This window comes from Toxorhynchites rutilus, chromosome 2, assembly GCF_029784135.1.
Source record: "Toxorhynchites rutilus septentrionalis strain SRP chromosome 2, ASM2978413v1, whole genome shotgun sequence".
Taxonomy (NCBI): Eukaryota; Metazoa; Arthropoda; class Insecta; order Diptera; family Culicidae; genus Toxorhynchites; species Toxorhynchites rutilus.
In genome coordinates, this window is record NC_073745.1 from 315,741,435 (window position 1) to 315,768,149 (window position 26,715).

The 26,715-nt window shown below is 39.4% G+C and overlaps 3 protein-coding genes across 8 annotated transcripts in view; 2 read left to right on the plus strand and 1 right to left on the minus strand.

The window, feature by feature from the left end:
* On the plus strand, nucleotides 1-15,129 carry LOC129771339 (alpha/beta-tubulin-N-acetyltransferase 9). Of its 3 annotated transcripts, XM_055774882.1 has the most exons (4): nucleotides 1-174; nucleotides 376-429; nucleotides 14,015-14,216; nucleotides 14,274-15,129. In XM_055774882.1, the coding sequence occupies exons 3-4, from the start codon at nucleotides 14,030-14,032 to the stop codon at nucleotides 14,696-14,698; spliced, it is 612 nt and encodes a 203-aa protein (XP_055630857.1). In that variant the 5' UTR covers nucleotides 1-174; nucleotides 376-429; nucleotides 14,015-14,029; the 3' UTR covers nucleotides 14,699-15,129. The 3 variants fall into 3 exon arrangements, with proteins under 3 accessions (XP_055630857.1, XP_055630854.1, XP_055630855.1); XM_055774879.1 differs by lacking the exon at nucleotides 376-429 and having other exon boundaries at nucleotides 14,274-15,126; XM_055774880.1 differs by lacking the exons at nucleotides 1-174; nucleotides 376-429 and having other exon boundaries at nucleotides 10,617-14,216; nucleotides 14,274-15,128.
* On the plus strand, nucleotides 8,377-10,478 carry LOC129771333 (lambda-crystallin homolog). Its single transcript, XM_055774872.1, has 2 exons — nucleotides 8,377-8,682; nucleotides 9,398-10,478. The coding sequence occupies exons 1-2, from the start codon at nucleotides 8,639-8,641 to the stop codon at nucleotides 10,302-10,304; spliced, it is 951 nt and encodes a 316-aa protein (XP_055630847.1). The 5' UTR covers nucleotides 8,377-8,638; the 3' UTR covers nucleotides 10,305-10,478.
* The window catches only part of LOC129771331 (arf-GAP with dual PH domain-containing protein 1-like), a 23,631-nt gene continuing 10,405 nt past the window's right edge, over nucleotides 13,490-26,715 (minus strand). For 2 of the 4 annotated variants that reach the window (XM_055774869.1, XM_055774865.1), the window contains exons 3-5: nucleotides 21,415-22,193; nucleotides 21,290-21,350; nucleotides 14,699-15,689 (exon numbers count right to left, since the gene is read on the minus strand). In XM_055774869.1, the coding sequence (XP_055630844.1) occupies nucleotides 15,647-15,689; nucleotides 21,290-21,350; nucleotides 21,415-22,193 (883 nt within the window). In that variant the 3' untranslated portion in view covers nucleotides 14,699-15,646. Of the gene's footprint in view, nucleotides 13,865-13,974; nucleotides 14,048-14,698; nucleotides 15,690-21,289; nucleotides 21,351-21,414; nucleotides 22,194-26,715 lie in introns of those variants that run through there. The other 2 variants (XM_055774867.1, XM_055774866.1) reach the window with 2 other exon arrangements.

Consider the following 26,715-nt stretch of genomic DNA (forward strand, 5'->3'; position numbering starts at 1 on the left):
GGGCGGTTTGTTTTGGTGAGCTGGTTGTTGATCAAACCAGTGAAAGCATAACGAGAATTTCTTACCACCGTTAAATAGCGAATAGTTTGCAACTCCCACTAAATAAGCAAGTGATAGAAAATTGTGTAATCATCGAAATTGATCTAAAATCGTCTTTACTGTGCCTAATTTAAGGTAAATAATCTTCAAACTCGAAGGTGTGCCTTTCACGGCAAGCCTTTCACGAACGTACGATACTGTTGTAGTGCGTACGAGCACTAGTTTGGATGACACGGAAAGAAAAAAAAACTATTGGGTCACTTTTCTATTTAGCCAAACTATTTGAATAAAAATGTTTTGTCATAGTACAAATAGTTTCCAACTTAACAATTTCAGGATTAAGAGACACTTAGGCCAATCGTCAAAAAAATATTACGTCTAAAAAAACGGGTGAGTAATGTCGGGGACATAACCGGAGAGACGTAGGACTACACCAAGGGGTGTCCATTATTCCAATGACCAACTCAAACGTTTAGATTCGAATACGAAAAAATTAAAATTTGTCGTGCGGTGCAAATGTTGTACGGGTTATTGTTCAGCCGGCAACGAACACATACTTGATGGCAAGCATATCGTAATAGGAATTTACCGTCTGGTATCGTGATATAATTGGGCTTTGCACTCCTCATAAATAACTGTGTTCTATTAGTCAAGTCCTTCATTTGCTATCCATATTGATGGGGTTTAGAGAAAATATGTAATCCGCCATTTTGTGGTAGCGGCCATTTTGGATTTGCATTTCTCATAAATAACTGTGTTCTACTAGTCAATCCCTTTCATTTGATACCCATATTGATGAGGCTCTGAGAAAATATATAATTCGCCATTTTGTAGCGGTCGCCATCTTGGATTTTCAAGATTATGAAATACGCAGTTTTATAATGACTGCAAAGATAAAGGTGTGTTCCAAATTTCCGATCAACCGGTCAACAGGAAAGGGGTCAAATTTCAATTAATGTGGTACAGCACCATAGACATACATGTTACATACAAACATACAAATATGTCACAGCTAAATAAAACCGTTTGAAAACTCCAGCATTCTATCAAATCGAGCGCGATTAGCCACTCATTCACCCGGCGCGACGCTTCACCGCTTTTAACACACTTCGATAGGCTCTCCTGCTCCACATCCCATTGAAACTCCTGTCTCTCACTCTTGCGGTATCGCACCGCATACATCCCCGGCAAATGCAGCGATATCTCTTATGCTGAAAATCAATTTCAAGAAAGCGTCTTTCCTACTTGGCGTCCGATGATAGATTGTGGCCAAGCCCCACCATCGCTCACTTTATATAGCCATATAGTTAACGTTGTAGCGACCGCCTATATTTATATATAATCTCTTTCTCGTCCTCCATCTTCCGCTTGTCCATACGTTTCGCCCGTACCCGTGGTTGTTTGTAATGAATTGCTGTTTGCTGCGGGAGCGCAGACAATATGTATGGGAAAGTAGGGAATTCTTTCTTCCAATTTTTCATCAATTTGAACTTTATGTGAGCTGGAAAACCGTAATGTGTAGCATATAAACAACTGCTGAGGATATTTCCCATCAAGATGTGTATTTGGAACCAAAATCCATTCATTAATTGAGGAGGTATTAGCGTTCAAAAACTGAACACTTTTTCACACCGAAATATTGAAATGAGCCCCTATATTGAGAGGTCCTACTTAAAAAATTATGCAAAATGAGACTTATGCTGCACGTTCATTTGGATTGTAGATACTATTGTTTACGAAGAGCAATGTGCCGAACGCGATAACGAACAGCTTGGATAACATTGTGTGGCCGTACCTACCTCGGTCACGCATGGCTGGGTCTATCTTCTAAATAATCATCTTTGTACCGTTGTAGTGTACGGAACACGAGCCGTTTGTCGTAGAAAGCGGTTTGAACGGCTCGTAGAACTGTTTCGCTGTGTTCCCGCACTTAAATAACGTGTCATTACACTACGTTTCTCGTAAAGACCGAATTTCATCGTTGCTAGGAAACAGAATAAATAGTGATCGGTGCCGTAAAACTTGATAAGAGTGAAGGAGAGACATCACACTACACGACTGTAGTGTTACCACTTTTTTCACTTCAAGTTTTGCTGCTGACAGCTGTCGTGATTACACTGACAGAACTTATAGCTACACTAGGGACTCGTTTTGTGTTGGACAATTGAAAAGACTTTGTGACGTCGTGGGCGAACATTATTCTGAACTACTTGAGCATTATAACACAGGATTCCTTTCTCTTGGACCTTGTATCGAGAGCTTTTCTTGTATTTTAGTGGATTGCGTTCCTATTCACAGCCTGAGAAAACTGTCCTGTTGTACTACTCGGTTCATTTGAAATAACATGCCTCAAACTATGGTTGGTTTTTAATAGACACTAGCTGACCCGGCAAACTTCGTCCCGCCTAAAATTTGTCCAGACCACCTCCCACCCCCTTAGAGAGGGGGGTGGAGAGTCTAACCACCATAGAAAAATTAGTTGCACCCTAAAACCTCAATATGCCTAATTCGGTTTCATTTGCTTGATTAATTCTCGAGTAATGCAGAAATTTGTGTTTCATTCGTATGGCAGACCACCTCCCACCCCCTTAGAGAGGGGGGTGGAGAGTCTAACCACCATAGAAAAATTAATTGCAGCCCAGTGCCAAATTTCGTTTCATTTGCTTCATTAATTGCCGAGTAATGTAGAAATTTGTGTTTAATTTGTATGGCAGCCCCCCCTTAGATAGGGGGGAGGAGAGTCTAACCATCATAGAAACATTTATTGCACCCTAATACCTCAATATGCCCAATTTGGTTTCATTTGCTTGAATAATTCTCGAGTAATGTAGACATTTGTGTTTCATTTGTACGGCAGCCCCCCTTTCGAGAGGGGGGAGGGGCTCTCAAACTGCCTCCCCCTAAGAGAGGGGGAGGAGTATCTAACCACCGTAAAAACATGTATTGCACTCTAAAACCTCCACATGCAAAATTTGGTTCCATTTGCTTGATTAATTCTCTAGTAATGCAGAAATTTGAGTTTCATTCGTATGGTATGGCTTCCCCTTAGAGAGAGGGGTGGAGTATTTAACCACCATAGAAACATTTATTGCACCCTTAAACTTTCACATGCCAAATTTGGTTTCATTTGCTTGATTAATTCTCGAGTTATGCAGAAATTTGTGTTTTATTTGTATGGTAGCCCCCCCCCCCATCTTAGAGAAAACTCCTACATACCAATTTTCATGTTAAAGGGTATGTCACATCAAATTGCATCACGGAAAAAACGCTGTAGAAATTTAATTTTTAGGAATTATATCTTCAGCTTTCGCTTATAATCAGATAAGAGTGTATGGATCACGTTGGCCATGCTTCACTGTCAATTTTCCGTAAATTTGGAAAAATGTCGTCGAACGAAAAAGAGCGTCGTGAATTAATCTTGTACACTCATTTCGAGAATCCGGAGTCATCGCATCGGGACATCGGTAAGATGCTGGGAATCGTCCAATCCACGGTCAGCAGAGTACTAAAACGATACTTCGAGAACCTAACCATCGACCGGAAGGTGAAGAACGGCAAAAATGAATGCTCCGTGAGTGAAAAAGATCACAAGCGCGTAGTTAAGCAGTTTAGACGTGATCCGAGAAGTTCGGTCCGGGATGTCGCCAATAAGCTGAATTTGTCAAGTTCATTCGTCCAGCGGACCAAGCAGCGGGAGGGCCTGCGTACATACAAGGTTCAGAAGGCTCCTAACCGCGACGAAAGGCAAAACATGGTGGGGAAGACGCGAGCCCGGAAGCTGTACACCGAAATGCTGACGAAGCCGCATTGCCTGGTAATGGACGACGAAACCTACGTCAAAGCGGACTTTCGTCAGCGGCCGGGCCTGTTGTTCTTCTCCGCAGAGGACAAATTCAGCGTTCCGGAGGAGATTCGCAAGCAGAAACTATCCAAGTTTGCCAAAAAGTACATGGTGTGGCACGCGATCTGCTCTTGCGGAAAGCGGAGCGCCCCCTTCGTGATGACCGGCACGGTAAACGGGCAGGTTTACCTTAAGGAGTGCCTACAGAAGCGCTTACTACCACTATTGAAGCAACACGAGGGCCCGACCATCTTCTGGCCGGATCTCGCTTCGTGCCACTATTCAAAGGACGTGTTGGAGTGGTACGAAGCCAACGGGGTCACCTTCGTGCCGAAGGAAATGAACCCGCTCAACGCGCCGGAGCTTCGCCCAATAAAGAAATATTGGGCGATTATGAAGCAGGCCTTCCGGAAGAACCCAAAAGTTGTCAAATCGGAGGCGGAATTCAAGAGAAAATGGATTTCTGTTCAAAAAAAACTACAACCTGACGTTGTACAGAACCTTATGGACGGGGTAAAGAGGAAGGTGCGAGCATACGGGCTTGGGCTCGAAGTATGAATAAAAAGAAAATGCCAAAAGTTTTTTAATAGATTTTATTTTACTGTCTAAAATTTTCAAAAAGATCGGTCTACTGGGCGAATTTCTACAGCGTTTTTTCCGTGATGCAATTTGATGTGATACACCCTTTAATCGGTTCAGTAGTTTCCGAGTCCATAAGAATCAGACAGACAGACAGACAGACAGAAATCCATTTTTATATATATATATATATATATATATATATATATATATATATATATATAGAAGAAGAAGATTAGCTAGTGGCCTTTCAAACATTTAAAGACCTTGTTGAATAATATGATGGATCTGCTACTGAAGTTGCTGATGATTTTTTTTGATTTTATTAGAATTTTTCAACATAAAAAGACAAGAAGTATTTTTTGTCTAGTTAGGTGTAAAGTGTTCGTGAAGTCTACTTGATTCAGGTGAAATACTCACCGGACATACAAAAATCATAGTCTACTTTGCAAAGTTTCATCATCATCTACATCAAATTCTTTAAGAAATATTATGTCTTCTATTTTTTTTGCTTACCTGTCCCGTTTTTAATTCTGAACTATTTGGTCAGCCTAATCCTGGGTCATGGCCAATAAACAATTGACCTGGTTTCGATTTCAGGAGCCAAAAAATACTGCTGTTGGCGTCACGTAGGGCAAATCAAAGTAAAATCGACACCTTTCCACATATTTCCAAGATATCCCATGTTTCTTCGACTTCAAATCGTTACAGAACCTCGCTTCAACTATTAATGAACCATTCTACAGTATCTGTTTATCAGTTTTTGTCTAGAGCTCAAATGTTGATAGAATACAAAAATTGATGCTTTTAGGTGAAAAAAATTGTAAGGGGTTGTATCTAGCACACAACCGCATATTATCGACGTAGAACTACGCAATTATATTATGCAATCCACTTGTTTACCACTTCGAATATTATTTTACAATGCATCGAAAATTTGTAATAGATTATGTTCTTCGTTACGAATAAATTTGATGAACGTCCTTTTACGTTTGATATGAAGGCTAGGACTACCAAAATATGTGAACGGAAGATTTGTCAAACGATCATTGTATTTTACATTCCCCTCTGAAATTATTGCACATCTCATATTTACGTAGTTCTCGAACTGCGAAAGTTCATTCACCTCTAGTATCTGAAATGACGATTTTCCCAGGCCTCTTAGTTAGTTAAAAGTGCGTTTTAGGGAAACATATTCCGGTTTGCACAACGACAAGCGAGTATAAAAGAACTGAACACCAAAAAAATACCCCCAACTTGCATGTTTTGACGAAGCGGATTCCCCCAGGCACATTGATTTTGAAGTCCGTGTTAGGGAAACACATCTCGGTGGGAACAAAAATACCACCGACTTGCATGTATATTTGCGAAGCCGATTTCTACAGGTACATCGATTTGGAAGTCTGTGTTGGGGAAACCGTAAATCGGGCCAATAAAAACTTGGCAGTTAGGGTGTTTAGATAATGCTCGACATTTTACAGTTATTCAATTGTTCATCTCATGAAAAATAACATTTTATTAATTGTGATAGACGCGTAGAAATATTTCCTATCAATTGATGCAAACATCTTTCCGACCTGTTAAGAAATGTTAGCACACAAATCGGCAGAACAGATGTATGGGAAAAAAGGAAGTTCTTCCAGTCTTCATGAATTTGAACCGTTTAGAGATTAGCGAATTGTAATGTATAGCATATCAAACAAATCTTAGAGAATTTCCGATTCGATTAGTATGCTAATCATGAGAATTCGTTCACAGTGAAAATAGTTATTAACGTTAACTTTATTTCATAAAAACGTGACCTGTTTTCTGATTTGGCACCCTTCCTGAAAAACGTAGTTCTACGTCAAAAAGGAATGGAAGCGCGGGTAAGACCGACACCTTTGAAGGAACGAACGAATACGTGTTAGATACGTGAAGAGGTATTAAGAGGCTATCTATATACTCTGTGGACACTTTAAGAGAGGTGGGAGGAGATAGTTGCAAATTGTATGTAACTGGATTGCTCAGATTTTGAATGATAAAAAAGCAAACAAATTCATGTATTTGAACTGCAAGGGAAACCTGTTCATTGATGGCTCTTTAAACTCCACAGCTCTTTTCAGACCAATTCAAAAACCAGACGTTTCTCAAGATCAAGCAGGTGATGGATAAATTCCTGCTCCTGGTCCGGAGTACACACGAGTGTTTTGATCCCAGTTCCACGTGAAATGTTCCGATTGGCGTTGAACGAAGGGATACGAAGGGATAGCACTGCCAGACTTTTTTGTTGGAATGCCCGGTTCAACGTTGGTTTTGGCTATTTTATCAGTTCAGCTCTGCCGTTTTGTCTTCTAAATACAAACGTGAGGCATTTAAAAAAGTAAGAACGCGGTTTTCCTGTCAATGAAACACCAACCAGGTGCCGGTTTTACCCTGACTTGAAGGCATCAGTGTTACCCCGAATGGACTAGAAATTTCAAAACAATGTTTTCGAGCATCGATAAACAACAAAACCGCCTACCGTCTCACAAAATACATTGAACAATGATCTAAGATGATTTAAACACACAAAAGTATCGAATTTTCCAAAATTTTCCGACTAAAACACTAGCGAAATTTTACACGGATTAACTCTTGTTTGCTGACCGGTTCTGTTTTGTTGTTTGTTTAGACAGCGAAGTGACTCCCGCAACTGTGGGGTGACTCGAAATGAAAGTGTGTTCAAGGCACATCGGAAAATTTTCAAAAAATTGTTTCTAACTGAAAAAATCAGGGGGGTGTCGGTTTTACCCTGATTTCCCCTAAATGTCCTTGAAGTATTTCGAGTGAGAAAACTGATTGAAATGTGAAAAATTGAAGTGGATTTTTTGACCATTGGGTTTTTTTTCCGGCCACTGCTTTTCAACGAAATAATTGTTTTCTCGTAGTTTTGGTGGAGTGGGATACTTTTACGAGAAACGACAAACTATGTTGTCTAACAAGGTCAATTACAGGTCTCACCTCGGGGTTTCTGGGAGATGATTTGCCTCTCAAATCGTTAGAGTAATGTCGAAATATTTTATCCATAAGTAATTCCTCCGAATTGTTTACCTTATCCATCCGAGATATTTTTCTTTCGATGACGTTTGGTATCAAGTTTTGCAAGTATCAGTCCTGTTCGCTTGTATTTTCAACCAAACAAACCTATCTGCAGGTGCAATCCGCTCCTACTTTCACATCCTTTTTCTTCCTATTTTTGTGTACCGTTCCATTGATTCTTGCACTTTTTATGACTTCCGCTTTGTATTCTGCTGTCCGCCGAACAACACGCTTGCATTTTATGGTCATGTCCGTGTCCCAATCCGAATCAGAAAGCATTCCTACGACATTTATGGATTTCAAGCTACCAATGCATTTGCGTTCAGAAAAAAACAAACATCACGATAACGGAGTATGAACAAAGCAAGACGATTACGTTGAGCAGGATATGTTGCAAGGGAGCAGGATAATAGTCCCCAAAAGATTATTGTAATTTCAAACCCTCAGGTTACATGGCAAATCGGCAATGAAAGTAATGGTAATCGATCATGGACCATATTGTGTATTGTGAAGGACCTCTAATCTGACTATACGATTGGGATCCTGATGGATGCGTAAAGGGATTCGAAAATGATTCTTGGAATGTCACACTGCATTTGGGGTATTCGATATCTACAAACCTACTCAAAGCTTATCACAGGTCATATACTTTCCTCAAGCGCATGTTTATTCTCCAACCAGGTCTAAACTCACGAAAGAGCCACATTGCTGCCGGTTTCAATCCTAATGGAAGGGCTTGTTGACGGTTCACTTCATTGCTTATCAACGTTTGCCGGTTGAGCATATAAGTGGACAGCACACACCATAAAGCTTTCCTTACTTATTTTGTTGTTGTTTTCGATCCACCGAGGAAGAGACAAACACACTGTGCGGAGTTGATTTACGGTCGCGAAAGTCACCCGTCTCGCGCGCAACGCTCTCGGTATCAGTTGTGCGGGCGCTGTCGATCGTCGCGGATGTCTTTCTCAGAATAAATAACTTTAAGCATTGTCGGTGTTTTGAAATTGTTTGAAACCAGAGTGCAATTGAGTGCATTGAACAGCCCGTATTTGCTAATCGAATTGGTTTTTATCTCATTATCTTTGTACTGCCTACAAACAATTGGAAATTGATAGAGCCATGGCTTCCAAACTGAAAAAGGAGAAGATTGGAATCATTGGCAGGTAAGTAAACGCAATGATCTGTTGGTTGCAAGTTGTGTACTTGTCAGTATGAAATAAATCTGTTTATACAATTAAAATATATTGAATAACATTCAGCTACTTCCAAATTCAGCAGTCAATGGGGCGTTTGAAATTAATAAAAACTGGTTTCGTTACATCACATGCCATGTATGCATATTCGGCTAAACCAAAGTTTCTTGTTTTTGATCCCAACATAGATTTGAATAATGTTCAGTGTTTGTGGAAATATATGATAGATGTGGAAGCAATTTTCTTAATTGTAAATCTAATGAATCATTATCTTCTTGAAAAATTAAGGTTCTTTCTAGAGTGTATATGACCTGTTTTTACATTTTATTGATATTTCAATGAGCTGACCACGGTGTAAGTATAATTAAATTTCGATGCGGCACAACACGTTGGTATGGAGAAGACTGAAACCGATTGAGATCGATTCATATAACCGGTTATAGTTGGTGCACATTACGCGAGGCATCTTACTGATAAGCTACTGCAATGGATTCATGCGACGCTTAGAACACAATGTTATCATACTTTACTGATGTTACTTTATTTAATGTGTCCTCTGAGACAAGAAAGTCACAGAATCGTACCCATCACACTGACAATGCTACACAATTCTTCCATCTTGCCTAGATAACCATATTATTTCTCCTCAATAGAAAGTAATAATTTCGCTCTCTGCTCTCCGCAGTGGTCTAATTGGCCGATCATGGGCTATGTTGTTTGCCGGCGTCGGCTATCAGGTTACGATTTTCGACATCCTTCCCGAAGTGGTGGAAAAAGCTCTCCTGCAAACGAAAGACGAACTTAACCGGCTGGAGAGCGAAGGTCTGCTGCGGGGATCGCTGAACGCTGCCGAGCAGTTATCATGCATCCGCGGATCACACAGCTTGAAGGAAACTGCCGATGGGGCACTCCTCTTGCAGGAATGTGTTCCGGAAAATTTGGAGCTAAAAAAGAAACTGTACAAGGAGCTGGATGCCGTTGTCGGCTCGAGCACGATTATTTCCAGCTCGACCAGTACCTTCGTGCCTTCGCTGTTTAGCGAAGGCTTGAAACATAGGGATCAGGTTCTGGTGTCTCATCCAGTCAATCCACCATATTACGTGCCTCTGGTGGAAATCGTTCCTGCTCCGTGGACCAGACCCGAATACGTAACAAAAACTCGCGAACTGATGGCCGAGATTGGTCAAAAGCCGGTAACGCTCTCGCGGGAAGTCGCTGGGTTTGCTTTGAACCGTATTCAGTACGCTATCCTAAACGAAACGTGGCGTTTGGTTGCCGATGGAATCCTCAGCGTGAAGGATATCGACAGTGTAATGTCCGATGGGCTGGGAATGCGGTACGCGTTCCTCGGACCACTGGAAACTGCCCACCTGAATGCGGAGGGAATGCGCAGCTACTGTGAGCGATACAGTAAGACGATTTATGCGGTCAGCGAAACGATGGGACCAACACCCAACATGGCACAGGGCAAGCCTAACGAACAGATAGCCAAAGAGCTCGAGGAGATGGTTCCACTCGACAAGCTACCGGAAAGACGAGCATGGCGTGATGCGTGTCTCACCAAGTTGGCCCAGTTGAAGAAAACTGTTTGAAACGAGCGCGCAGTGAGGTGAACTGCGAGAATTTTATTACTTAACAACTTTAATATTAGTATAAAGTAACGGCAAGAACACTATATCAAAATTTGTAGATAGTGTGCTTTTGACAATCTGTAACAATTATGTTTATCATAATTACAGATCATGAATACAGATTGCGGAACTATTCTTGTTTTGATTTTATTTAAGGTGTAGTAGAAAGAAACTAAATATTTTCCAATAACGTTAGCAATTTGTATCTAGCGTTGAATAAGTGCGATTGGCTTACTCTAGGTGGCGTTGGAAAAATTTAGGTATTATCAATTTCGTCTAGCAATCGTTGAGGTCACAAATGTTGCTTTACGTCGCCATGAAGGGAGACATTATTTACTGTCATTAAACATAATAATATTTCAGATAATGTACTAAAATCAAAAAAAAATTTGGAAAGTAGAAGTTAGTACTTATCACACAACTTCTTTCATTAATCTAGAGCGAGCATACTTAACCTGCAGCCCGGCGGACTCTTATGGTTGGCCCATCTGGTGTTATTTTATTTTTATGGTAGGACTCAGTCTTTCAGTAATGGTGCCAAATCAGAAAACAGAGCACATTTTTATGAAATTTTCTTAAATAGCAAATCCTGCTCTCGTTCTACGGACAATGTGGATAATTTACGCTCCGACCGTTCTCGTTTTATGGGGTATGAACAAACTATTCGTCAATCCACAACTCATCCGTCATCATGCTAGCGACCAGACGGCAGCGATCATACTCGACTAAATTATTCGATGTAATCAAAAGCGATTTTTTTATATTTTTATTAGAGAGACTTAACAAATATAATTTCATTCGCCTGGAAGCTGGAAGACGGCTTCTGTGAATTCAGAAGCGAGTTCAGATGATGTTTTCAGCAAACGGATGCAGGGGACAGACGAGTAGGCATCGAGTGTGGTTATGTTTTTCGTCGCTCCATGTTCACTCTCGTTATTTTTTATTCGTCAATGTCCTTTTATCAGGTCTTCGGCTTTTCTGTGTAGAAAACCCGCAAAGCCCGCAAAAAAAGAGTGTTCCCCGCTTCGATAAACTGAATTCAGAGGAAGCAAGGAGCAAGAGGAAGCAGAGGAAGAAATAGAGAAAGAAAGAAAGAGAGAAAGAAAGAGAGAGAGAGAAATAAAGAGAGAGAGAGAAATAAAAAAGAGAGAGAGAGAGAGAGAGAGCGAGAGAGAGAGAGAAAAAAAAAGAGACAGAGAGAGAGAGAGAGAGAAAGAGAGAGAGAGACGGGTCGTAGGGTGAGATTGCAACTAAATGCCCGAATGACTGTTGAGTCATGTTGACGGATAAATTGTCGGGAGAAGTCAAAACTCATTTCCAATTGTGTACGAAGGTGAATTTCTTCATAGTCCGCTAACTATCCTCAGTTGAATAGTACTTTTCTAAGCCCTGGACACGATAAATTACGAAATACAACACAGGTCGCATTAATATTAGAGGAATTTATAAAAACGAAAATGCAAGCTAAAGGGCAGATTTAAATTATGATTGGATCAATATGATGACAGTAAACTCAGTAAAAGAGAAATGCAACATATACTTCATAATTCTATTATCTTCATTCAAAACTGATGATATTTAAAACCGGACGAACCACGATCATAATTTCTCTTTGAAGAAATTCGTTGAAAAACAAAAAAAAATGAATAATTTCAACGCACTAAGGTAGGGAAAGTGGGGGTAAGATTGGCAGGTACCATCTTGATTATGAATACATTATGAATTTCAAATTTTAGTGGTTTCAAATTAAAAATTCAATTCGCTGATGGTTATATTTCGGTTTGGGAGTTAAAAGAGAAGCGATATTAGATATGTACCGAAAAATAAATTCATTTTTGAGTGAAAATTTTTAATTATTGAAATAATTGTACTGGTGGGGTGAAACGGCCAGTTGCTGGTGAAAGCGAGATGGACTGTGAAAAGTCTGTTTATTCTATTCTTAAGGAATGCCCTGCATCGACTGGAATCTGAATGCAAGGGATGTAAGTGACTTGATCGATTTCTCTTCATCGACTTTTTCTTTAGTCAATAATTCAACTACAAAAACGTTCCAATTTGAGTTTGCTATAGAATCCGATAGATGAGATTTTGGCCTATCTTCCACATTGTTAAATACAGCTGGGAATGAGTTTGCAGCTAAGTTATGACCAAAAGAGAGAGTCGATGTAGAGAAATCGATCAAATCACTTACACCCCTTTCATCTAAGCCCCTCAAATGAAGTCCGAAGTATTATGCATAATGTATATTATAGTGCAAATCCACATTCCGCAGCAAGTTCCGAATGAAATATCGGGATAACTATTTGTATTGGCACCCAAAACCATACGTTTCGTTTCGAGATTACAGTAGATCTCGACGTTTCAAGCGATTTGAAGACATTTGGCGTTTTTCGAAAACCCCGATTTCTTTTGCTCCCCCCTTGGGTGAATTTTCGATTTTCAAAAAACTCAAACTTTGACCGCTTTGCGCCACTCTCCTTTAAGTCCGATTGAGCTGATATTTTGCATAGGGTGTTTTTTCGAGGTGGTAAACTTTTTTATGGGGTAATTTTTTGAAATTCGGGATTACCATTTTCATTGACACCTTAATGTCTGTATTTTACCTCGAAAAAAAAGTTCAACTTTTTAGTCTGTTGCAATATCAGTAAATCAATGTTTTTACTGAAATTGTAGCAGACAAAAAATTGTTTTTTCAATATGGGTAATATAGACATTTTTATGTCCGATCCATCGGACAAACCAACATCATCTAGCCTATACAATTTTATTTTATTTTTGTATTTCAAATATGACCTATTTCAAGAAAAAATAAAGTATTTCAACGTTAAAGATAAAATTAGTGCAATAAGTGCAGTTTGAAATGGAAGACTCACCAGAAATTGTATCAAATGATATTACAGCGAAGTTAGAAAAGATAGAAGTTGGGTGTCAAGGACACAAAGCCTGCAAATCGCTAATGGATGACCCTTTATATTACTACCATGGTTGTAGAATTGAAGAAATAATTCCTAGTACTTCTGATAGCGAGCCTTCTTGGCAACGCTAAAAAATACTCAAGTCAGTAAATTTGCTTATGAAAACTTATCGGACTTGGAAACAATCTTAACGCTTGTGTTTAGCTAAATCTCTATTGAAATAATGGGATTGTTCATAGTTCTAGAATTATTCGATCGGCTAAAAGTAACTCGCCGGAATGTGTTCGGGATGCTTTATGCCCTTTCACGTTTGGTTCGGAATTGGTTTAGATATTGCTCCTTTTCGTTGTTGCTGATCCATTGTGTCAACCTTCTGCTCCGCGTGGATCGATTTTAATTAATTGCGTGCACTCTCTTCGAGGTAATCAGTAGTGTTGGTGTGGGATATTTTACTCGACTAGAGGTTGTCTTTTTCGTGTCTGGATTGTAGCTGCATGAAATGTCCCATCTTCTCGTTACGTAGTTCACAACTCACATCAAGCTATGGTGTTCCGTTTCGCATGTTACACAGTTATCATGTTTCGTCAAAGTTGTGTTGAGATCTGTCTTTGGTGCCAACATGAAAAGATATGTAATTTAGTTTATTTGATATTTTAACTGAGCTGATTTTATTTTTTGCTATGAATATTAACGTTTGGATTGTTTACTTTACTCACCCAATTTATGACTAACTGCATATTTATTCCCTGATCCTAGCATCCAAAATCAAGCATGAAACTGAATGAAAATCTGAAAATCGTTGGAAGCAACGTTATTCTGGTGCCATACGAAAGGAAACATGTGGAAAAATATCATCAGTGGATGAAAAGTGAGGAACTACAGGAGTTAACTGCCTCAGAGCCGCTCACACTAGAAGAGGAATATCAAATGCAGCAATCCTGGCGAGAAGATAACGACAGTAACAGACAAATTACATTTTACTTTTTTATTTCAAACATTTAAAATGTCTCTACAGAATGCACATTTTTAATCCTCGATAAAGCTGATTTCGAGCAACATGGAGACGAGATTCGAGCCCTTGTTGGAGATACCAATATATTTCTGCAATCAGAAACTGATGACGACGATGATAACATCAGAACGGGTGAAATTGAAATCATGATCGCGGAGCAGCTTGCACGAGGCAAACGTTACGGCCGAGAATCAACCCTTCTGATGCTTTTGTTCGGCATTAAACAACTGCACATAACTCGGTACAAGGCGATAACCAAGGAGAACAATACGAAAGCCATAAAAATGTTCGAAAGTTTTGGTTTCCGGGAGACGAAACGAGTCGCCGTCTTCAAAGAGGTCACCTTCGAAAAACTGGTCGATGAAGAGTGGCTCGCCTGGATCGAACGGGAAGTTTCTCTAAAGCTTGAATCATATCACAAACGCTAATTGCTGTTACCGATTCGGCGTTTATTATTATTATTATTTCAAATCGTTTCTAGTCTTTAGAATGTCTCACACTAATTCCCTTCGCAGCGTGCTTTTCCCCCGGGGGGCCTCGACCGTTGGTATTCTAACCGAAACCGAAAGCCATTTTACCTGATTCACCTGCGCTTCAATTTCTAACCGCTTACAATCTACGGAACAATCCCTAGCACAATTGTTCCTATCGTTCACATTAGCTATATTTGGCAGATTATAATGTTACCCTTTTCACGTTGTATTCTTGTTTTTAAATTAATATTTCTCGTATTTTCCGTCTATTCGTCTAATATACACGAAAATAAAATAAACTAAAAATAGACTATTACATTCTCTTTAGTTCACACTCACACACTCTTTATATTAAATATTCCGTCGGGGTTGGGAAGAGCGATCGGAACTGTCCTCTTGAAACAGCTAATGATAGTGATAAAGGATCTCTTGTGATGATGGTTTTTTCTCTTTGCATTTTTGCACATTTGAGCAGCGTTTAGTACTCGCACTTGTGTATCCACACAAATAAAGATAGAACGCGATACGAGTTGTTTTTTTTAATATATTGTTTTTTCCTTATTTTCTCTGTCCATTTCACAATAAAAACGTTCAAAATATGGTCCACTATCCGCATTATCTATATACGTTATGTGCGGCACTGCACTGAAGCAGAGTTACGTTTTACAGATTTATAACGAACTTTACATTCTTCGCAGCTATCCATATGTTTTCTTTTCTTTTTTTTTCGCTTGTTATTAGTTCCAGTAATGTATTGAATTTTGTCTATCTAACTGGTATCGTCTAGTGTAGCTCTCTTCTCGTTTTTTAGGTTCTGATGCACAATTGTATCATTGACTAACTTTTTTTGCACTTTGTATTCGCTTCATTCCCAGGGTTACGGTTCATTATCATTAGTTTTCTTCATCGGAACTGTTTTCTTAGTTTCATCAATTGCAAAATCAATCTGTAAAAAATAGGTCGCAAAACGGTTGCAGCGCGTGCTGTATCCTCCTGTGTGATGGAATTCAGTACTATTTTTATAAATTGGCCGAATCTTGATGAACAGACTACTCCCAGGACAAGTATACTATGGCATACAGAGAGCTAACGCGCTACACCACCGTACAGTCAGCTTCCCAATCAGTGTGCACGCTCACGTTGCACTGCTGAAATGGGAGCTTACGAACAAGAGAGTGATCGTTGCCATAGAGTCAAGACACGGATGTCTTCCCCACAGACCAAAACACAAGGTCACTTAACTTTCTGATATCGAAAAAAGTCGCACATTTTCCCGCCTCAATAGAGACAGGTCAAGGTAATAGCCATTGAAAAGTCTGGCAACCAAGCATCTTAACATAACTCATACCGCCCGATTGCTATGCTTCTGTGCCTTATAACATAATTGAAGGAAATGATTCTTTCGAGACACGACCAATTGATTGAGACAAATGGTTTACCATATCAAGCTTAGAAAATTGGTAAGAGCGAAAACATAAACAATTGTCTTGCACTGCTTTCCTTAGATTTTCATGTGACCTTTGTGTAGAAACTACTATTCCTCATCGGCATCAACGAGATCATGGTGGGCACTATCGACCGTGAACCGAGCCGTGGGTTCCTTTGGGAGCCTATTAAGTCGGCACCACACGATGCTACGAACTCCCCCGAATATTGGAAGCTCGATGGTTCAACGCATCGTGTAGTCGATAGATGAACTACGAACCTCCAATGTCGAGCGTCGAATATTCGCGTTGGTAGCTAATCCGTTCGTTGTGGCACGAGTCAAAGGATTTTTGTCATTCGCTCCATTTGACACTCGATGGCATTCGATACACCGCTACATAATTCGTCCGAATCTATCTTCGTCAGATTGGTTTGTTTACAAGTTGTAGATGAAGGAACTATAATTGTTTCGTAAAATTCAAAATATGCGGCAAAATATTGCAGTTTAATAATGTTGATTTCAAGCATTTTTTATTTACATCACGATATCAGTATAATTGCTACGACGGCAAATTTAATACTCGCATCGTCATCCAATTTCCAAACGTTTTTGGTGGTAAACAAAAATAATAAACATTCGGTCCAAATACTCGCCGATTCGCATCGACTGCGGAATGGTGTCAACATCTGGATACGACATTAGTTTGTATGAGGCCAACTATTCGCTATCAGATTAGTCGGCCCTGAGGCAGTTTTAAATTGCTAAAATTTGTATGAAATATTTTTCTTGGTGTTATTTACCTATTATAAGTACGTTGTTTTGGCCATAATTTGAACTATTTTCTATGAATTTTCAGATATTCCCACCAAAACTTACCATTATAATATAAAAAAATATCTTTAGACAAAATTTTTGTATGCTATTTTTTCACTACTTGCAAGCTAAGGCGATTTTCATTTACATAGATTACTAATTTAATTTGGGAAAAATAATTTTCATTCATATATTTTATTTTGAAAGTGTGTTCATTTATGCCTACTACCCCATTTCGTAATACGAAGCTCAATGTTTGGCGGATTGTTTGGACCGAATGCTTTGAATCGAACATTCACTTCACCGTGTAGCAGCACATTCGTCACAACATTTGTCGATTCATTGAGTCAACTATTTAAGTCCAATATTCGAGTCAAACGTTCGATTTGAGTTTGAATTTTCTCGAAACGAGTTACTCGTTTCGAAATGCGCAATGTCACCCCAGGTCTTCGTGAACCGATGCCTGAGGGATATAATTCGGGCCTGGCTCCATCGTCGTTGACATCAGATACCGATTTTAACAAAGTTTCAGGAACGTAAGTGGCCGTGGGTCGGCACCACATTACAAAAAAGTGATACTGAAATTTGCAGACAAGCACTAAACTGGAACCCGCAAGGATATCGCAGCAGAAGCAGACCTAGATGTTCCTGGCGACGGAGCCTCACAAACGAGATGACAAAATTCGACCTAAATTTGATCTGGACACAAGTCAATGCGAGAGCTGCTGATCGCCCAGGATGGAGGTTTCTAACAAAGGTACTGTGCTCCCATCGTGGTGCGCAGCAACAATAAGTATGTAAGTTCGTGTTCGTGTAGAATGAGCAACTGGCTTAAATATTCCTGGACATTAAGCGAGCCTTTGATTCGATTCCAATGGAAATTCTGTTAGACGATCAGCACAGATGTGGATCTTCGGAATTTTTGTATAACTTCTTGTATAATTTGTTGTCAGAAAAGCAAATGAACTTCACCCTAGGACAGCTGACCACTTCCAGGAATAGTTATATGGATCTACCCCAATGACTCATGTTTCGACCCCCTTCTTTGAATCTACAAGAGATATATTTGCATGTTTGCTGTGCGTAGGATGGCAACAAAAATCATTCAGCACACAGATACAGATTCACCATTGCCTCATATCCACGATGAATATCTGGACCAAGACGCAGTCGTTTAGATCCTGGTGACCGAAAGGTTCTCCAGTCTGCTTCAGTATACATTGTGTATATCTAAAATCGTATAAAATGCGAATACTTCGATTTTATTTATCACTACATACTAAGTCGTACTTCTGTATACGCATTGGTTTAATGATATACACTATGGTAATGTGGATATACAGTGGAACCCTCTATAGGCTCTTCCCCGAATTTGTCAGTGAATGAGAGGCTCAAGCACTTTTGTCCTGGTCATGTCTTTCACATTATCTGACCACTGGTGTACACGACCTGGTAGACGGATAGTTTCAGTGGTGTCGAGTGGAGTTTTCGCACCCGGGGTGTGTCTAGTTGCACCCCCTCTCTCTTTGTTATCTGGGGTATTTCTGCACACCTAAAATCGTGTGAGCTAGCCAGACTATTCCGCGGATAATCGGGGCTCTAATTATATACATATGCATATCAGGCTGATGCAGTTTGTGATTCACAGGAACATAGAAATTTAATCAATGTAGTGCTGCGAAAAATTGTGTTACATGCTCTAGAAAATCGTTCAACAGTGAATCGTATTAGATCGTAATTGAGGCCATTTTTTTCTGTGTTATAGTGACTTTCAACACTTTTGGCTGGTTCGTCACTTTCTTCTTCCATTTTTGGAAGAAAGTCGGGAGTGAGAATTGAACTCGTGATCTTCAGCGTGAGAGGTATGGATGTTACCACTACGCCTGATCGCCTCCTCTTGATGCCATATCAGGAATTTGCCATCTGTACGTCTGTACGCCTGGTGGTGATATGGTGATTTAGGGAGGCAAACTAATTTCTTGAATAAAATTTTATACTCTATATTATCTGATAACTAAAAACACGTAGCACTGAACCTCACTTGACCATTTCTGCATAATTTTCAAGACATTTCCTCTCAAATACAATAGACGACCAGGAATGACGTATTCGATTGCACCTTTTTGGTATTATATGTACGAGTTTCAACTGCTCTAGAATTATATTCCAGATAGTCGTCCGAGATAGCTGTATCTGGTGTTCGGAAATAACCATTTTGAATTCCAAAAAGACCTCAAAAACCACTGGTCGAGCCGATTCCGAAAATACTCATGGCCATCTTCGGTTGACTTCCGGTTTCCTAACCAGAAGTCACCAAATCGTATCTCAAAATGATTTCATAGAACGATATTTAACTAGAGCGGATGTTTAATATCGTTCCATATCGGTCAATACGATTCTAAAAATGTCGATATTGTGGGTCTCATGGCTATTCCCGATTGATCTTCGGCACATCCGCTGGTCGAGCGGTTTCCAAAATCTCCTATGTTGTTGAGTGTCTGGCCATTTTTCGTTGGCTATCGTTTTTTTTAGCTAACCGTAAGTTGCCATTTTAGTTTCCAAAGTAAACAGAGATCGATATTAAACTTCCGCTGATCGCACAAATCCAGCTCTGTTTCAGTTGAAGTGCCAATGAACCGAAATAAAATAAAAACAGATGTGATACAAAAAAAGGTTTGTCTCCGCGATAGTCTGGACACGTTCGAAACAATGTAACATTTTACCAACGTTGAAATATTTCTCACACGTCTACCTGGGACTGACGTATATGCCCAACTTCACTGCTCACAGTGTGTTGAGAACATTTTCTGAATGTTTTACTATCGAAAGGAAAACAAGAAAAAATAAAAGTACTGGACGTGCCGATCGTGCTATGAACAGGAAGGTGAAGAAGATGGAGAACCTCTTAATTAACTTTGGCTCGGAAAATATGAATTTCGCCAGTACTCGTCCAAAAACCGAAGAAACTCAAGCGCAACGAAGAACGATAAAATATGACAGTGAAGATTTCATATGTTGTTAGCACCTTTTGAATACCGTTGGGGGCGTCGGCCGTCTCATCATCGCCTACTTTCGGCAGCCAACCGAACACCAGATGCAAATCCTGGTCATAATGCACAATGGTACAGCGCTGGCGACAACTCCCTGTCAACGGCCAACGAACCCTCCACCTAACCAATCTCTCAGAAATTGTTTCCTTCCAACTTTGAGTGAACCGCGAGTAGTCGATCGATTACGTATCAACGTAGAAATAAGTTGCTAGCGTAAAGGAACAACCGACTAGAGTCCCAAAATGATATTTACGCAAGTCGCTCTCTCCAATATATTGCATCACACGGGAGGACACAGCACGCATTATATTGATAGGCTAACCAACGTCTAGCAAGAACGGGAAAGTACGAAAGCATGTATCCATACGCTACGGATATTCTAACGAAAAACAAGGCTCTCCATCTTTGCAACCGCACTCTATAGGCAGTTGGGCTCGGTGGTAAAAAAAGATACTAACTAATATGATATTGTGTAATCCTACGCTGTTGTATGTATAAGATTCAGCCTTTCGATGTTCGATTTCGTGTACCGTATTGTTTCGGATCTTCGGACAAAACCGCAAATCCGAATACGATGAAAGTGGCAGAAAAATAGGCAGTGATAGTGTACGTTTCTGTTGTTAGCTGCTCTGATTGACGTTGCCCTCACGTTCCCGCCAGAACACTGGTTAGCCTGGTTAGCTACTACTAGAATGAAATTGCTCCGATGATTATCGCCTTAATGTATTCGCGCGGTGTATTCCTCATTGAATAAATTACCTGCCATATAGGGTTCTTCCTGATATTAATATTAAAACGCTTTCGAAGCGATCAAAAAATTAGATTCACAAGCGTTATGGGACGAAGATTCGTACCATAAACCGATGAAAAACATAGTTTACACCAACTCTATACCAATTACGCAAACGTCGTACATGCGTGCCCAATCTTTGTGTGTTTACGTGTATATTAAATGTGACTATACCCAACGTATTTTTTCTACCCAATCAGAAGAAGAGTAAACGCTTCTCCGTCTCCTCCAACCTACGTTTGGTGGTCGGCCTACGCTAAACTTACTCGATCAATTATAAATTATTTGTTTTACACTTTTCATATGCTATTCAGCGCCCGCTATCCGGCACGAATACAACCCTGATTGTCATATTCGACTTAGGTTGGGACACGTGATGTGAAAATGCTCGGATTACACAGAGTAGTACATTAGTGATTACTAAAATTTATCGTAATAGATAAATCATTCGAACCAAATGTTATTACCTGCCGGTGAAAATATTTATCGAATTGGTGCCGCCACGTTTGCGTATGAGGCGTGCGGATACTGCAACGAAAAAAAAGAACATTATTAAGACAGCTTTAGTGACCAGCATTTAAGCGATACTAACTTGAACTGTCCTGCGGGCTGAGAGGCCTTTCGAGCACCCTCTGAATAACAGTCATCCACTCGTCCCGATCCTGTTCGCTGTGGGACGAGAGATTGTATGTTCGCTCCGGAGTAAACAATGTAAAGCTGAAGCCCTGGTCTCTCGCCCCCACGGGTGCCCCTACCCGAATACTGTATCCGTCCAGTTGATTGCCAAGGAAGATTTCCCCTTTGGGGTGCGCATCCAGCGGATCGTCATGGTACATCAGCTTCCTATCGTCCAGTGTGAACCAACGTCTCTTGTAGCTGTCAGTCGTTCGCGGTCCCGTTTTCAACAGCCAACCCTCTCGGGCAAAATCGTGCGTCAGGTAATCCACGAGATCACACTCGGAAGCACTCGGATAGGCGATCTGCAGTCGATGCAGTTTGGCACAACGTATCGCCATGTACCAAGCATTAATCTCCTTCGGATCGTCATGGTACACGTAGATGTGACGCGTCGTGCCGTCCTTCATGAAGGTTAGCTGGAGCGAGTTTAGGTTCCCTATCTTGGCAGGAGCATAAACCACGTTCAACTCGGATATTCTTAGGATTGCCTTTGGTTCACGTTTCTCTTTGACAAAATAGCGCAGGGTGTCGTCCGCTTCGGACAGGACAAACCTGCGCAGCTGGTAGCGACTGTCTTCCTTGCCGCGCTTCATCAGAAAGCCCTCCATGTGGCCGGACGTGTAGAGCAGCAGATCGTTCATGCAAAATTCGAGCCGCTCGTACTTGGCCCGTATCCACTGCTCGATGAGAACTCTGGAAGTGAGAGCATGTGTTGAAAGTTTGTATAGCACAAAACATTAGATAACAATCGCCTTGATAATTTACAAGTCATTGAAGTTATTAAAAGAAATATTAAATTCGAAGCCATCTCATACTATTATATGGCGTTTATATAGCGCTTGCAACCAGTGGCGTCGAGTGAAGCTTTCGCATCCGGAGCGAAAGAGTTAATTTGCAAAATTGGAAAATTGAATTTTTCATCAAATACACCATTTTATTGAAAGAACAGCATGATTATTAATACTTTTGCAGTGAAAAACTTTTCATATTGTTGCCTTTTCAACGAATTTAAACAAAATTTTCTGCCGACGATCTAAAACGCGGTTTTTACATAAAAATGAGCTCTAAAAAATGGAGTATTGCCAGATACCTTTAGAAATTTTTGGTTAAGCAAAATATTGAAATAATATTCCATGTGCAAGGAAAAAAATATTTTCTGGGTGGTAATATAGTTACCACGGCCTTACAAAAGGTTAAATCAACAATATTAACGGCAACCTCAGTGGCAGATTCATTGTCTCTTCCAATTAGGTGAATAAATGTATGAAAGGTCAGCAACTGGTAAAAAGCAACCATAGTTTGAAGCATGGGTTTCCAGTTAAATCGTTGGCAGAAAACATATCCATCTTCGGCAGAAAAAATGCTTTTTCGTGTGCTGAAGGGTAAAATGAACAAATAAAAGCAAAAGTTTTAAGATATTAGTAGGGTAAATAATCTTGGTTTGTCCGATTTGGGGTGTTTTTACGCAACTAGTAAATGCAAATCGATTTTTCTTCATGAAAATCACTTATAGGGTTGGAGAAAAAGAAATGTCGTATTTCTGATCGAAATTTGACACTTTATTTAACATACTTAAAATTATCCAATTTAAGTCAGATATGCGCCGTTTTGTTCGCAAACTTGTTGCCAAACAAGCTTGCGAGGAAACTCGTAAGCATTTAAAAACGAAACTAGATCCAAAAACACACAAAATTGGTAATTTTAGGAATGGTAGAGATGGCTCCATCATTGTTGAGTGTTCGACTGGAGCCAACATGAATGATGTTAAAACTGATATTGAAAGCAATTTGGGTGAAAATTATCATGCTGTTGTTCCCATATCGGTGCCAAGATTAAAAATTGTGGACATGAGCGATCAGCATTCCTCCGACGTTTTCATTGACTATTTCAAGAGTCAAAATGAAAACATCGCAATTAAAGATGTAAAAGTTTTGAAAGTTTTCGAAAATCCACGCTTCACATACAACAAGTATAGCGCTATGATTGAAGTAGATGTTGACACATATAATAATTTACTGAGTGCGAAATAAATAAATGTGGGGTTTGATCGGTGCTCCGTAGTTCCCGCGATTAGTGTGTTAAGATGCTTCAAATGCGGAGAATTTGGACATAAGAGCACGGATTGCAAACAAAATTGTGAAACGTGTTCTAGGTGTAGTCAGAAACACAAGACATCTGAGTGCAGGTCAACTGTATTGAAATGTGTTAATTGTTTGAAAATGAATAGAGAACGTAAAATGAATTTGGACGTCAACCATGCCGCATTTAGTTCTGAATGTTTAGTATACAAAAGATTTTATGAATTGAAAAAAGGCAGCTTACATTTCAATAAATAGCAACCATGTTCCAGAAGAATTGTGAATCAATTTCATGTTCTGTATTTAAATATTGCGGGGTTGTCAACAAACTACGTAGCATTACGTCAGATTGTTGAGGAAAAGCGTCCACTTTTAGTTTTATTATCCGAAACGCATATTGTTGAAATTGAATCATTTGATCAATATAGTATTCCGGGATATAATGTTGCTGCTTGTTTATCACATTCTAGACATACTGACGGTGTTGCTATTTATGTCAAAGAATCAGTTCACTTCAATCTTCGCCTCAACGAAGTTATTGATGGAAACTGGTTTTTGGGCATTACAGTTGAACGTGGCATGAAGATGGGTAATTATGGAGTTTTGTATCATAGCCCCAGCTCAAGTGACCAGCGTTTTGTTGAAATTTTAGAAAACTGGCTCGAAATGTTCCTTGATTCTAGCAAATTAAATATATTAGCTGGTGATTTCAATATCAATTGGCGTGATGACTACAATTCGAACCATTTGAAGCGCTTATCTGATTTCTTCAATTTGAAACAAACAGTAAATGAATTCACGCGTATTTCCAGGCACAGTTCAACTTTAATTGATCATGTTTATTCCAATTTTGAAACTATCAACACAGTCACTGATACCAATTTGATAATAACCGATCATGAGACCTTAGTTATCAATATTGTAGATAATTTCGTGGCAAACGACGAGTTTGTTAAATTAAAGTGCTGGAGGAAATATTCGAAACATGCTGTTTCGAATCTTGTGACGAGAAGCCTGGATTTTCCATTCGAGGTCGATAATTTAGATGAATCAGCAGCTGTTCTAACTATTACCTTGAAAACGTGTACAAATCAGCTAGTGACGCAAAAGTTTTTACCTTTGAAAAACTCGAACAGCTGGTACACTTTGGGTCTTTTGCGCCTTAAACGTGAGAGAGACAAATGGTACAACAAATTTCGTAGAACAAATGATGGAAATCATTGGAATATGTACACGATCGCGCGCAATAGATATTCACACAATCGATTAAGAAAACTTGTTGTGAATATATTCAGAGGAAGATTGACCAGCATCAAAACAACAGCAAAGAGTTATGGAAAATTTTGAAATCTTTATTGAAACCTAGTAATAGTAAACCGCGGTCCATAGCTTTTCATGGCACACTTGAACAGTCTGAACAGACTATAGCATCTAAGTTTAATGATTATTTTGTCAATAGTGTTTCATTGATCAATCAGTCCATTTAATTGGTCGATGAACCTGATGAAATAAAACAGCCGGTTGATAGTAATTGTATATTTGAAAGATTTCACCCAATTACATTAAATTAACTTAGAACTATTTGCTTTTCTTTAGGAAAAACGGCTGGAGTGGATAATGTTAATACTAGAGTTATTCAAGATTGCTTTCATGTCATTGATCAAACTTGCTGGACCTTATTAATAAGTCTTTATTAACTGGGCATGTGCCTCAGGTGTGGAAGGAATCTTTCATAGTTCCTATTCAAAAGGTTGCTGGAACGATTAAAGCCGAAGAGTTTCGTCCCATCAACATGTTTCACACATTAGAGAAAATATTAGAATTAGTTGTGAAAGGCCAGCGGTTGCAATATTTAAATCTCAACGCTTTGCTAATACCAGAACAATCGGGATATCGGGAAGGACATTCCTGTGAAACCGCATTGAACTTGGTGTTAACAAAATGGAAAGAGAAATTTGAATGTAAAGATACCATAATTGCTGTTTTCTTGGATCTAAAACGCGCTTACGAGACAATTTCTAGGCCCTTGTTGTTGAACACGATTCAGCGCTTTGGAATTACGAGTACTGCATATAAATGGTTTGAAAGTTATTTGTATGACAGAACTCAACGGACTATTTTTAATGATTCAATTTCCAGTCCCGTAGGGAATAATCTTGGAGTACCTCAGGGAAGTGTATTAGGGCCCCTTTTATTTATTATGTACATCAACGACATGCGACGAGTTTTACGATTTTGTGATATTAACCTTTTTGCAGATGATACTGTGTTATTCATTGCAGCTAATGATTTGAATCAGGTCGTTTTACATTTGAATGGAGATTTGCGTTCTTTAAGTAGATGGTTGAAGTATAAGCAATTGAAGTTGAATATAAATAAAACTAAATTTATGGTAATCTCGCGAAATCATTCTAATGAAAACGTCTCAATTGTAATTGATGATGAGACCATTGATCGCGTTCGGGAGATTAAATATCTTGGCGTGATTATTGATGACAAACTCAAGTTCAATACTCACATTGACAATGTCATCAAGAAAATTGCCAAGAAGTATGGAATCTTATGCCGATTGAAAAACGATTTAACTATTTGCAGCAAAATACAGCTATACAAATCAATCATCTCTCCTCATTTCGACTTTTGTTCTTCCATATTATTTTTAGCCAATGATACACAAATATCGAGATTACAACGTTTGCAGAATAAAATAATGCGGTTGATCTTAAAATGTAATAGATTCACTTCCTCATCTTTGATGCTGGACGCTCTAAAATGGTTATCCGTGAAGCAAAGAATTGTCTATTTAACTATGGTGTTCATTTTTAAAGTAGTTAATGGTTTGCTGCCTCGATATTTGTGTGATCGAGTTGAAAGAGGAAGTGATTTCCATAGATATAACACTAGAAACGCGAATGAATTAAGAACACCTAATTTCTTGTCATGTGCTTCACAAAATTCGTTGTACTTCAAAGGAATAAATGTTTTCAACTCGATGCCAAGACATATTAAATGCGCAACAACACACAACAACACAACACAGAATTTAAGAGGCACTGTATTTCACACGTGAAAGCTGTCTTTAGTTAACAGTCGAACGATTTTTTTTTTAATTTTATGACGAAGATTTTTATTGACGA